This window comes from Electrophorus electricus, chromosome 22, assembly GCF_013358815.1.
Source record: "Electrophorus electricus isolate fEleEle1 chromosome 22, fEleEle1.pri, whole genome shotgun sequence".
Taxonomy (NCBI): domain Eukaryota; kingdom Metazoa; phylum Chordata; class Actinopteri; order Gymnotiformes; family Gymnotidae; genus Electrophorus; species Electrophorus electricus.
In genome coordinates, this window is record NC_049556.1 from 9,828,321 (window position 1) to 9,841,353 (window position 13,033).

At 54.1% G+C, this 13,033-nt stretch overlaps 1 protein-coding gene across 4 annotated transcripts in view; it reads right to left on the reverse strand.

The window, feature by feature from the left end:
* rarga (retinoic acid receptor gamma a) overlaps positions 1 to 13,033 on the reverse strand; it is a 34,191-nt gene continuing 21,158 nt past the window's right edge. For all 4 annotated transcript variants that reach the window (XM_035521366.1, XM_035521369.1, XM_035521367.1 and 1 more), the window contains 7 exons: positions 3,194 to 3,342; positions 2,487 to 2,628; positions 1,913 to 2,076; positions 1,504 to 1,680; positions 1,203 to 1,407; positions 878 to 1,036; positions 1 to 398 (listed from right to left, as the gene is read on the reverse strand). In XM_035521366.1, coding sequence (XP_035377259.1) covers positions 40 to 398; positions 878 to 1,036; positions 1,203 to 1,407; positions 1,504 to 1,680; positions 1,913 to 2,076; positions 2,487 to 2,628; positions 3,194 to 3,342 — 1,355 coding nt within the window. In that variant the 3' untranslated portion in view covers positions 1 to 39. The remainder of the gene's footprint in view (positions 399 to 877; positions 1,037 to 1,202; positions 1,408 to 1,503; positions 1,681 to 1,912; positions 2,077 to 2,486; positions 2,629 to 3,193; positions 3,343 to 13,033) is intronic.

The following is a 13,033-nucleotide window of genomic DNA, read 5'->3' on the forward strand; positions in this document are numbered from 1 at the left end:
TGGGCATGAGGTGTGTGTGTGTGTGTGCGCACGGAGGGCTCACTGGGACCTCCCAACATGACTTTTTCGGGACATGTCCACGCTGGACTCCTGTCCACCCCACGCCTCTCCATCACTGTCTGTGCCCCTCTCCTCCTCGGCATCCTCGTCCTCTTCCTCCTCTTCCTCGGGCGACGGCTCGCTGCCGTTCTCCGTGGCCCAGCTGTCCTCCTCGTCCTCGCGCTCCGTCTTCATCGCCGGCGGCGGAGGGGCCTCCGCCGACGCCGCGGGGGCCTCCGCGTTGCCCTCGCCGCCCTCCCGCTGCTCCTCGAAGGCCTCCGGGTTCTCCAGCATCTCACGGATGAGCGGAGGCATGGGTCCCGGGATCTCCATCTTCAGCTTCACCGCCCTCTCCGCTCCTGGAACGGAATTTTGGCCTTTTAACGCTGTGCCGCAAAAAGTCCACTAAATCAAGCTGAGGTGGAGTTTCCCAAAAGCCCCAGCCGTGTCATCGCGAGTTTAATCTTTAATGAGGCTTTTTACTTTCCTGCGCATGCTTGTTAAACAGCTGTCTGCGTTCATTGTTTGTTCATGGATCCTTCTCACAGCATACTGAAATCCGCACGGCATGTAACCGTGACTGCTACCCTAAAACATCTGAGAACCCATCTAGTGCCTGAAACTACCCAGCTGTCCTTCGCCCCGTCATAAGACACGCAGACCATAACGGTACATGCACGAAGGAACTTGTTATTTGCTGGTACTGGGAAAACCGTGTCGATATTCAGCAAAGGGACAGCGCATTTGCAAGGGATTTAGTGAGTAGTGCAGTGCGTGGGTGGAGTGGGTTCTGGGGGGGGGGGGTCGAGGTTTCGTGGGAACGGGGGGGCGGACGGACCTTTTGTGCTGATGCCACGCAGGTCGGTGATCTTCATCAGCATGCGCGGGAACATGTGCGGCTTGTTGGGCCGGCGGCGGCGGGCGTAGATTTTCAGAGCCTCCAGTAGGGGCTCCTGCAGGCGGTCCACGCGCTGGGGTTCCTCCAGGTCCATGCGGTCTGGATACAGGTGGGGACAGGGCTAGTGTTAACATGGACCTACTGGGTGTAACTGGGAGGTGAATGTCTAGCACGGTTTTGGGTTCTCTCAGGTGGCCGTCAGCAACTTCGCACCACGTCCCTCCAGCAGGTGGCAGCACTAGCGCGACAGAGATGGGTGCAGTACCTCCACAGATCAGGCAGATGGCGCTGAGAAGGCCTGTCTCGGTGTCGTCCATCTCCAGTGGCAGCAGCTGCCCGGCGAAAGCGAACACCAGGTCAGTGAGCGGGCCGAAGCCGGCGTTGTGCATCTGCGTGCGGTTGAGAGTCAGCCCGTCCGAGAACGTCATGGTGTCCTGCTCTGGCGTGTAGCGCGTGCAGATCCGCAGCATCTGACGACGGCAGCAAACCGGCAGCGGGGATTTTTACGGAAAAGCGTTCTTGGCATCAAGGATAACCCCCCCCCCTGTAATTTCAGCCTCAGTTACCAGGATGTCCAGGCAGGCAGATTTGAGGAGGGTGATCTGGTCGGCAATGGTGAGCGTGGTGAAGCCCGGCAGGCGCTTGGCGAACTCCACGATCTTGATGATGCACTTGGTGGAGAGCTCGCTGAACTTATCCCACAGTCCCAGGTCCAGCTGCACCCGGTGATCTGAGCTGGAGTTCTGAGAGAGAGAGAGAGAGAGAGAGAGAGAGAGAGAGAGAGAAAGAGAGCGAGAGAAAAGCACAGAGTAATTCGAGCACGGCTAAATTTGGGGCGCAGATTAAAAAAAAAAAAAAATCACATGCACAAAGCGTCAAAATTTATCGTGCTGCGGCAGGCCGGCTAGGGATTGTCGCTCTGGTCCTGGTGAGCGTCACGTGCGCTGCACGGGTACCCTGCCGCTCTGCACTCACCGTGGTGTACTTGCCCAGCTGGCACAGTGAGGGGAAGGTCTCCTGGTGCGCTTTGCTCACTTTGTTCACCAGTTCCTCCAGTTCACCGCTCAGCTCGTAGCTCTCGGCGGGCACAACCTCCTCCTTCACATCCTTCTTCTTCTTGTTGCGGTCGTTCCGCACGGCTGGGGGGGGCGACACGGAGACGGGGGTCAGTGGGGTGGGGTGGCATGACGCTCGTTTTGACACGTGTCTCCTCGTATCCGGACCCGTCTCTCTCCACCCTCCCAAGCCTCCACCTACACCACCCCCCCACCACCCACAATCCCCTCCCTCCCAACATTTCCTTCCTCTCAGGATATCCAGTAATAGCAAAGGCACAATGTAATCCTGGCCTCCACACACATCCCACGTGTATAAACGCGGACGAGCCGTCGCGCCTGCTAACGCCCGGCCGTGACGTACTTCAGGAAGAGCCGCCGCGCTCGTCGCCACGCACACGTGACTGTGGTCAGACTCCGACCCCCCCCCCCCCCACGTCCAGTCAGCGCGGGAGCTTGTCCGCATGCCCGTCTCTCCGCGGGGACCTCCTCACCTTCCTTGGACATGCCAACCTCGAAGCACTTCTGCAGGCGGCAGTACTGGCAGCGGTTGCGCGTGACCTTGTTGATCTGGCAGTTCTTGTCGCGGTGGCAGGTGTACACCATGTTCTTCTGGATGCTGCGCCTGAAGAAACCCTGGTGAGAGAGAGAGAGAGAGAGAGAGAGAGAATGACGAGAAAGAGAGGGCACAGAGAGTGGGGATGGAGAGAGAAGCACAGGAAGAAAGATGGAGAGAGGGTGGAGGAAAGAGGAGAGATAGAGAGAGAGAGAGAGGGAGGAAAGAGGAGAGATAGAGAGAGAGAAGGAACATGTCAGCAACAGCCTCTCAGCACGTACACGCTCTCTTATCTACAGTGATTTGCTCTTTTTCAGAGTCAAACGTTTGCCTTTTGCTTTGTCACCAGAACTCTGTTGTTCAAACCTGCTAAACCAAAGCCGTTCTCAAACTGTTCTGGGACTGTGGTCATGCTCTGTCCACAGCCTGTACCGCTGGCACTGGCTTTTCACTTATACTTTGTAATTTGTCTTTCCAGTGACCTATTAGACGCTAGGTTACTGTTTGTATGCTCGGTGAAGTTCATGCGCGTCTGTATCCAGGACTTTGATATGAATCCGGGACCTTGATATTGTAATAGCCTGCGTCGAAGCAAAGCACGGAGAACGTTTCTCCTGGGCCGGGGGCCGCAGGGTGGTGGTGTACCTTGCAGCCCTCGCAAGAGCTGACCCCGTAGTGGTAGCCCGAAGACTTGTCCTGGCACACGAAGCAGGGCTTGTAGACCCGGGGTGGTGGTGGTGGCGAGGGAGAACTGGGCACCATCTCCTCCGAGCTGGTGCTCTGGGTCTCTACCGCTGGAGAGAGAGAGAGAGAGAGAGAGAGAGAGAGAGAGAGAGAGAGAGATATACATTAGATGCTGACTCACTGTCTAAACATCTTGACACAGGAAGTGTTAAAACAGTTCTGAGGAGGAAGGAGCCCGGAGACGCACGCTTGCCTAGGTGTGTCTCTCATTCACATCTCTGTTTCATGGAACTGATGAAGGATTGGTGGGGTTTAAGTGGGAGTGACAGGTCTGTAACCCCTCCCCATGGCCAGCCGGGGGCCAAGGGGGGGGGGCGTGTCGTGGTTTTAGAGACATTTGATTGACAGAAAGATTAAGAGAAAACAAACAGTTTAGCGCAGAGCCAGATAAGTGGCAGCCTCGTAGATGTTGTGATATGGCATGCAACTCGTCCCCACCTCAGGAGGCGAGGTGAGGCGAGGCCACTCGACTGGCTCCTGTCTTGCTCATCTCGTATGTCTGAATGCGTCTCCCTTCCCCCAAACACACTCATCTGTCTTTCCCAAGACGCCGATATGACAAGCGGCCGAGCTATTGTTTGCTTTTCTCTTTCTTTCCAACCATGTGTGTCTGAGCTACAAGTTCCTGCAGCGCAGATGTAATCGCCTTTCAACTTTCACCCCGCGGTTACCCTCGCACTTCACAAGCCCCCAGCCCCGCTCCATTCGCAAGCCCCTGACACACAGACCTTATTTTTCTTCTGTTTCCTGGTCCAAAATTCCTGAGAATGGCCTCTCGCTTTTTCTTTTTTTTCTTTTTTTTTTTTTTTTACTGCAGGCTCGTAAGCCCGGCCTGTAAATGCGCTCTTGGGGCCGGGGTGGAGGCCCCAAGCCCCACCGATAGGCCTTTACGAGGGTCCGTCACTGCCGGCGGCCATTCACGCCACCCACTGTAGCCTCAGCCAGTTAAAAAAAGAAGAAAAAAGAAAAAAAGACCCCATCATAAAAATGAGAAAACACTGAGCCTTTAAAATCCTCATTTTTACTGCCCCCCCCCCCCCCCCCCTGTCTAGGACCAATGGAAGCCTAAACTTCACCTACAATCCCTCCCAGCTTGCCTCTCTCTCTCTCTCTCTCTCTCTCTCTCTCTCTCTCTCTCTCGCTCTCTCTCTCTCTCCCCCTCTCTCTCTCTCTCTCTCTCTCTCTCTCCCTCTCTCTCTCTCTTCCAGCTGCACACCACGGGGTCCGGTTTGGCCATTTACAAGAGCTGGCAGACTTCAGAGCGAAAGAAAAGGGGCATAAAGAGGAATTTGCTAGAAAACAGAGAAAAGGGAGAAACCCAGAGGAAGGGGACCGGGAGAGGCCAACGCTCGCACGCGCGGCTACGCCTCTGCTTGTCGCTATGGTTACCCAAACTCTATGCAATCCCGTGGGCTGTCCGAGAGGAGTCTCGCACACAAACATTAAGCCTAGAGCCTGTGAAAACCTCCAAAGCCAAACCAATCGCTGAAATGACTGAGCACGTTTGGGTTGGGTGTAAAAATCTGATTCATTCTTCTATTTGTAAACACAAATGCCATAGATAATCAACCCAAGTGCAAGATCTTCTCTGTAATTCCAGTACAGGTGAAATTTACACATCGCGATACAAAACTACTACTGGTATCCAAAGGCAGGCGAGCCAAATGAGGCAGAATAATACAAGATTCTGTTTCCTTGTCACACGGTGGATAATGTTACGCAGTTTTCTGCTGTTTGTGTGTCTCTTTGTTCCATCTTGTATTTGGAAGACAAAACTGATCGCGCTCATTTAGCGATGTTTTCACTACAAGTCTGGGACCTTTACGCGTGAAAGGGGATGTTATGGCGCTCACGGCAGCGGCGACATCAAACGCAGATCCGAAAGCACGTTCGGTCATGTTCTGAATGCTTTCTAATCTTCGAAGAACTAGTGCTGTGTGTTGAAACCAGCTCCGACGCTCCTGTGTGTTGAAACCAGCTCCGACGCTCCTGCTTAGTGTGCGTTTGCAGCCATATGGTGGCAGCAAGCCAGGTGTTGGCAGCTGACTCACGGGTGGCAGCGAGGATCACTTGCCGGGGGGGGCACTGGACAGTGAGCAAAGCGGGGGGCCTCCGGAAGGTTCGGCTCCGCACCCTCCTGGCCCCTCCTGGGGCCTTTTCTCTCTAGGCATGCCGCTCATCTCCTCGGCGTGGGAAACAAAAGAGGGACGAACACGGCAAGCCGCCCGAGCCTGGGGCTCCGTTCGCATGACAATCCACAGGCTGGCCGCTGCTTGTTGGGGAGGCTGACTGCCGGTGCTGGGGGGAGGGGCCGGGTGGGTGGGTTTTGAGGGGGGCGGGCACAGGCGAGCTGTCAGCGTCCCCCGCTCGTTTCCTGCTAGGTGTCGTTTTACCCCTAATCACCTCTTTCAGAGGCCTCTATAAACAAGCTGTGCACATCTGGGACACTTCTCTCCCGGATCCGCATGGCAGAGAACTCGGTAGCGTGAGCGCAAAGTTCTTACACACGCGTGCGCACCGGCCCATTTCCCGCGTGTAGCCCAAGACGTTCCGCCGTGGTGTTCCGAATGCCTCCCTCTGCCTAACCGTGCCATGAAAGACTCCCACAAAGACGCGCGATGAACGCCCCGTGCGGGAGGCACGCGGCCGACAGAACGCGCAACCATGAACCAAAAGCGCCGCCCTGTCTTTGTTGAAACAGTGTGTACGGCGCCGGGATGTGTGTGAAAGCAAGAACTGCGTGTGCTCGGTGTTGCGACACCACTTGTAGCTGTGCAGCTTGTGACGCATTGGCTAAGGAACAAATATTCTTTCACAATAGCGCAGCACATTCTGTGTACGTGACTGTGGGTGTGATTGAATCTTTAGTGGAACACTGTTCCCAGATCTAGTCTTGGCATGCGTGCTAGCGCGCCTGTGTTTGTGCGTGCCCGCGCGCACACTCCCGCTCGAGGGAGTGTGTGTCTGTGTGTCTGTGTGTCTGTGTGCGCGTGCGCGCGGCCCTGTCTCCGTGCACATACGTGAGCTGACTTCTAGTAAAGGCTCGTGTTACATGGTGACTACCCCTCAGGGATGGAGTGTGTGCCTTTGCTAATGTTAGAATGGAGGGTATAACCACGCACGAGTGTCTCTGTGCCACCGGACTGCCGCTTAAGTGCTGCAGCCTGCACGGCCTGGGTGCGCGGGGAGCGGGGGGCCAGGGACAGGCTGCCGCTGCCCAGCCTCGAGTCGCAGGGACCCAGCCCGAGAGCCACCGCGGCGCCGTGGCCCGGCCCGGCCCGGCCCGGCCCGGCAGCCAGCGCGGCAGACGGCACCCAGGTTGGGCGGCTCTCCCGAAACAGCGTGACTGATGGGCAGCCTGGCATTGGCCGCCAGAGCAGGAGGCCCTCCACGAGCCGTGGGCACAGGCCTCCCTACGCCCGCCTCGCCAGCTTTCCGACAGGGGCGCCAGGTGGGGCTCACCCCTCTCTCTCTCTCTCTCTCACTCATTCTCTTTCCCTCACACACCCTCTCACTCTCACTCTCTCTGTGCCCACAGCTTCCTGCCGTACTCTGCACATGGATGTCATCGCGGCGCTTCACGACAACACGACCACACTTCCTTCCTCCTTTTCGCTTCGCTTGCTTTTTTTTTTTTTCCACTGGATGATTGCGACTGTCGGGCCGAGTGGCACTTCCCGTTTGTCAGCCCGGCGAGGTGTGCTGTTGTGTGAAAACAGACCGTGTGACAAAGCTACGAAGTCTCCTCTCCCGGCTGACACCCCTGCGTGTGTCAGTAGGTTTGCTGAGCAGGAGCTGGACGCTGCGTGTGGCCGGCCGCCCTCACCTCGCGTGTACACACGGTGTTCTCGTGAGCTTCAGCAGGCTATTTGAATCATTTCTTTGACTTGCTTCATAGCGGTTTCACAAAACCGGAGTGACGGCCTGATGTGATAGGAAGCTCTGTGTGTGTGGGTGTTTGGGTGTGGGCTTTTATTTAAGGTTCTGAGCAGTAGCAGCTTCTGGCACCAGCTGTCTGCGAGTTCATTACATGCCTACCTCCCTCCCCCACCCTCCACCCTCCACCCTCCACCCTCCACTCCCCCTCCCCTGCCTGAGCCTGCTGAGAGGAGGAACTCTTCCTGTCCCAGAGAAGCGCTCTCTGAAAAGAAGCTCTGTGATACAACCGGGCCACCAGCCAGGAGATGGTTCGGAGAGAGAGAGAGAGAGAGAGAGAGAGAGAGAGAGAGAGAGAGACAGACAGACAGAGACAGACAGAGGGCGGGTGAGAGACAGAAACAGAGGGTGAGAGACAGACAGACATAAACCTCAAACTGGACAAGGCCAGAGAAGCAGCCACGAGGAGTTTGCACTCTCATGTCATAACCAGCGCAAAGGCACGAATACACACATGGTGGCTCCAGAACCCCAGCGCCGCCCGGCGAGGCGACGCGGTGTTGGTCCCGGCACCCGGATGCCAGCGCCGTCCGCGCACGGTGCTCGGCAAGGCGAGCGGTTCCGGGGGAACAGGGTGGCCGTGTCTGTCTGCTGCGGGTTCAAGGGGAATTGTCCTCAGAGACAACAGTGATCTACCCCTCGTCATCCCCCAGCTGTGTGCGCTTCTGTGTGAGAATCCACCACTCGCACGAGCACTGCAGGAACTGCTGGGTCACGTGACCTCACAGGCATTACGGGCTGCACGGGGTTTCTTCATCACTAGCGTAATACTGGCATTCACAATTGCACTGATATTGCCTGATGTGCAGTTACCAATAACTGATAATGTGTGTTTCAGTAAATCACTTTTTTTTTTCCCGTCTCCTGACCGATCTAGACTTCCATATGAGTGTCTACTGAGTGTTTTGATGTTTACACCATTCAGCAAAAATCATGTTGGTTTCCGACCTGATTTTATCATCCCAGTTTCTAGCAACACAGAATAACCGGAATTTCAGAGAATTTTGACAGTATCCTGCTGCCATCTCTCCTGGCGGCACAACCGAAGGCAAACCGCTCCGCCGCTGTGGATGAAGCTGTCGTCCAAGCGAGACAGATCTTCTGGCGCGGAGACCGGCGCCACCCGCCGGGCTTCACGCGGCGTCTGGGGGCAACTGTCTCTTCTGATTCCTCTCCACTCCAGTGGCTGGACAGCCCTCGCGTGAGCGCAGACGCGAGCTCGGGGGGCCGAGGTGGTCGAGGCCGGGCCGGCACTGGGGTCTCCGGCCCCTCGCTTCCCCCCCGCCCCCATCTGTCTTGCTGTCTGTCCTCTCCTGCCACCTGAGCTGGAGGTGCCCTTATTCACGCGTGTGCCCGCGCGCCGCCCGGGCTTCGTGCGTCAACGGCCCCCCCACGCCCATCCACCCTTTCCCACACCACACTAACCCCCCCTCACCCCCGCGGTACGCAGGCTGTGTAACTCCTTTTCTGGCCATATTACTTCCTTCCCCAAACAATAGAAACCACAAAAGTAGAAGCAGCAGGTTGGTTGACGCCTCGGTGGCGAAAATAAAAGCTGCAAACAACACAAGAGAAACACGCAGAAACAAAACTGGGCGTTTCTCTTATTGCTACAGTTCTATTAGTCCTTTTTGATGCCTGACACCATGATCGTTCATAGGCATGCCATACACTGTCTTTGCTGCCACAGTGTTGGAACACTGGCACACAAATACCATCAGACTTCAAACACACCTGCAACACGGCATTTTACAAAAAAAAACAACTGAAAAGATAACAGGACACTAATGTCATGCCCACCTCTTCAGTGTTGCAGGCATGACGGCAGCTCGACTGGGCTGCAGCGGTCACGCTCCGCCGTGTCTCTGCCTTTCGTCTGTCTCGCTATCTAATTTGGTTAGGGCTTGTGGCCCAGGCCGTGACAGCATCTGAAACCGCGTTTCCCGCCAGGCTTGCGAGAGGCCTGCAAGAGGCCCGTGCCACCTACAGCCGAGGAAGGGCACACACAGGCCTTTCGGTGTCGCTCCCTGCAGCATGGCATGGCCTGGTTCCCTCTGTGCGAAGTGTGAGAAACTTCTGCTTTGAGTGGAGGAAACCGAGAAGTGATGCACGATTACATTGGTGCAATTTTAGTTTTTTTCTTCTTTCTCTCTCTCTTTCGTGGGACGTTATGCTGTGAGAAGACATTGCCCAACAGTGAAGGGTGTGGTCCCCCACCCCCTCTCCCCCGGCTTCGGACTACCACGTGGTGAACAATATTCTCTGTCAGTGAATTTCACTGATAAAAGCGAATTGGAAAGGCCCCGTCAATGCACTCCAAGGTGTGTAATGCTCAAAACGTGCAGCAGTGCTGCTCTGATGGGGGACGCTGTGGTTTTTCAAAGCAGGATGAAGGTCACGAGAGTGGCAAGTTGTGCCCACCAGCCAGAATTAGTCATCTCGGTTTGTCATAAAGAAATCTCTTTCTGCTGACAGCAACTGTCAAGCGCATATGACAAAAATCCCTTTTCTAACGGTTTGTATCTCGTTGGGGTGCTTGTGGTTCTTAATGTTTAACACCTAGACATGATCATTTCTCTTGGCAGAAGAGGGCGTGTTCGGGAGGTCATTCAAAAATGTGTTTGCTTTGCCCAGAATGGCCCAACTGTAACGTTTCACCGCGTCGTGCCAGCGGAGCTGATGCTTGCGTGGCAAAGAGGTGTTCGTCAAACTTTACATTGCTGGCCGTGAGCTCGAGTGCTGGATGTGAGGTCTGAGATAACATTAAACACTCAGCCCTGCGGTGTGGGAGAGGAGGTTTGCACGCCCCTGCCAAGAGCGTAGTGCCGCACCGTGCCCAGGCCCTTCCGTGCACGGCCCCCTGCGACGATGCTGCGCCGCCATCCGGGTATGACGCTGCCAGCCATGTACGGCCCGGTCTCCGACTTAGGAGCACTCTCTCATTAATTAACCAAGATGTCTGGCCAGCTGATGAAAATACCTTTTTTCTTGATTGAGAGTATCATAGTGTTTATGTGGTTTGTAGGTTTGTGTGTGTGTGTGTGTATGTGTGTGTGTGTGTGAGTGAGTTCACATGCCTTAGCAACACCAGAGCCAAGCTGTTGCTCAGCACAGCCGCAGCAACGGAGCCTCTCCTCTCGCTCTGAGCTCCCATGCGGTCGCAGAGCCGGCCCAGAGCCTGCCGACGCCTGGCTCCGCGAGGAAAAGCGCCGACTAGGCGCTGAGACTCTCGGTAAACAGCCAAGCCGAGCGGAGCAGATGTGCGAGCCAAGCCTCGCCCAGGACATCCCTGGGGCGCGCCGGCCGGCCCAGTCTGCCTCTTGCAGGGACACGGGATGGGGGAGGGGGAGAGACAGACGGCTAATTAGAGCCCGCCCCAGGGTGGAGCTCTGGTGGAGCAGGGCCAATGACAGACGAGCCAGCCGCGCCAAAATCTGCAACAATCTGATAACGAAAAGAGACTAAATTTGCCACAGCCGACATGGACATTACGGGACTCTTCTATCCAACCTCCCATGCCGACAGCCATGCGTCAGCGTGGGACACAAACAAACGTTAAATCATTCAAGACATGCATGACGCTTTTGTAGTTAATAACATTTTAAATGACTCAGAAAACGTGTTTTTTTCAGCATCACGGTCAGGTGTGTATTCTTGTGTTATATCAAGTCAGCAGGGTCACCCTGGATTTCTATCTGCCTCTTTTTTCTTTGGTTTTGGGATTTTTCCTGATGACCAGATTCTGGTGCTGGCAGCCACCCGCGCCTGCGTACGGTGCATCTGCAGCGAGCTACAGCGCATCCCCGGTGCGGCGCAACACAGCACCTGGCCCTCCATTCAGCCGCACACCCAGGATATGATGACATCATTCACAGGCAGATGCCCGTAATGTAACACATAAGGTGCAGTGTCTGACTCCATGATAAATTCTGATAGAGGCCCCAGGCAATCTCATGTAAACGAGCAAAACGCTTTTCAGGTCACCTGAACCTCATATTCACTTGAAAATCTATCCTGCTCATAATAAGCTGAGCATTCATAATAAGTACTGAAGCAGTACTTAATAAGTACTTAATAAGCACTTAAGCAGTACTTTTAAGACACGTGAGCCTATAGTATTAATATTAATTAAATATGGGGATATGTTTAGTAGAACGGGATCAATTTCTAGTAAGTAAACTAACATTCCTTTGTAGCCTTAAACTCGCCCAGTTAAAACACAGAGGCATCTCGTGAAGAAGCCTGATTTAGGAAACCAGACCTCCACGATGCGCAGTGCCAAAAACAAAACACGGTGATCCTAACGCATGGCACTGGGTGCAAAGACACCCAAAAAAGTGAAAACGGAGTGGAAAGCACATACTTCCGCTTACAAAGGTGCAGCTGGGATATGGTTGGGTTCCATGACTTTGTGCTACGTAAGTTACAACAGCATTGACCAGCACTTTACTATGAATCTCATTGTGGGAAACCACTTTTCCCCCATTCTGGCTACCACCACCCCACGAGAGCACACACACACACACACACACACACACACACACACACACACACACACACACACACACACACACACACACGCATGCACACACACACACACTATCTATTCACACACCAGTCTCTCCAGGCATTCTAATCTTTTAATTGAATCTTTTCTAATTATAATGAAAAATTGAAGACTTCCATTAAAAAAATAAATAGATAAAAATTTTGCGAGGGTTTGCGAAAAGTGACGCCGGGTGCAGGTAACACTGACCCGACCTGTTTCACACACGGCGTCTCGGACTCCGATGCAGACGGCACATTTAGGCCAGGACAGTGGAGTGGGTGGGAGAAAGTAGGAACGCAGAATCATCAGAAAAATCCGACCATGGGAGTTACAAAAGCATCCCAGGAAAAATAGGACGGAGTAAGAACTAAAAATAAAAAGTGAACACACTGAGAAATGACAAAATAAGGTCCTGACTATGTATAGGACAGGCTGGATGTATTAGGTAGGTCATTCGGATGCCTTTAACCAGACACACTGCTAAAGTGAAGTATTTTCTCCATTATAGCATGCTACCATTAAGTTTGAACTCTGACGAGAATGACCTCGGCGCTGTTCTCAGGAACCGCGCTGCAAAAAGATTCATAGATTTCACCTTTCAGCATTTCAGAGAGAAATTGCCAAGAGGAAATGTGATGTTATCACATTGCTAAGAGGTGTTACCAAACCATTGGCTAATTTCCTTTGCTCTGTTAGCTTTACTGCAATACCAGCTCCTTTGAAGTCTGTGCGTTCAGTGGGTTACACAATAAAAAAAAATGCCTCCTCCCTTTCAAATAACTTAAGAGTAGCACACATGGTGTAGAGGGCTGTGTTACCCCTCCCTCACCTCTGACTCGTGGTGGTGGGGGGGGTGACGATTGGGTTGCGGGGGGCAGTAAAGATGCACAGGAAAACAGGAAGTCTTATCACATGGCCCACAGTGCCCAGCAGTGCTTCCACCCTACACCTACGGCCGACAGCCACGGCTTCTCCAACAGCTCAGAGACAATGGGATCTCGTTGTCAAGTCGTGGCTTCGCATGGTTCAAGTTCCCCTAGTGCCAGTACAAAGGAGTGTGTGTGTGTTTTGGGGGGGAGCGCAAGGAGTGAGACAGATAGCGAGAATAAACCTGAGAGAGACTTAGCAAAAAGGCATGTCTAAGTCTCGCTGCCAAATCAGCAACTTTTTTTTTAAAGGGGAACATCCTTCCTGTAGCTAGACTACATTTCTGAACATAAAGGTTCCGAGAGAGACAGCCAGGAGCAGCAGCAACA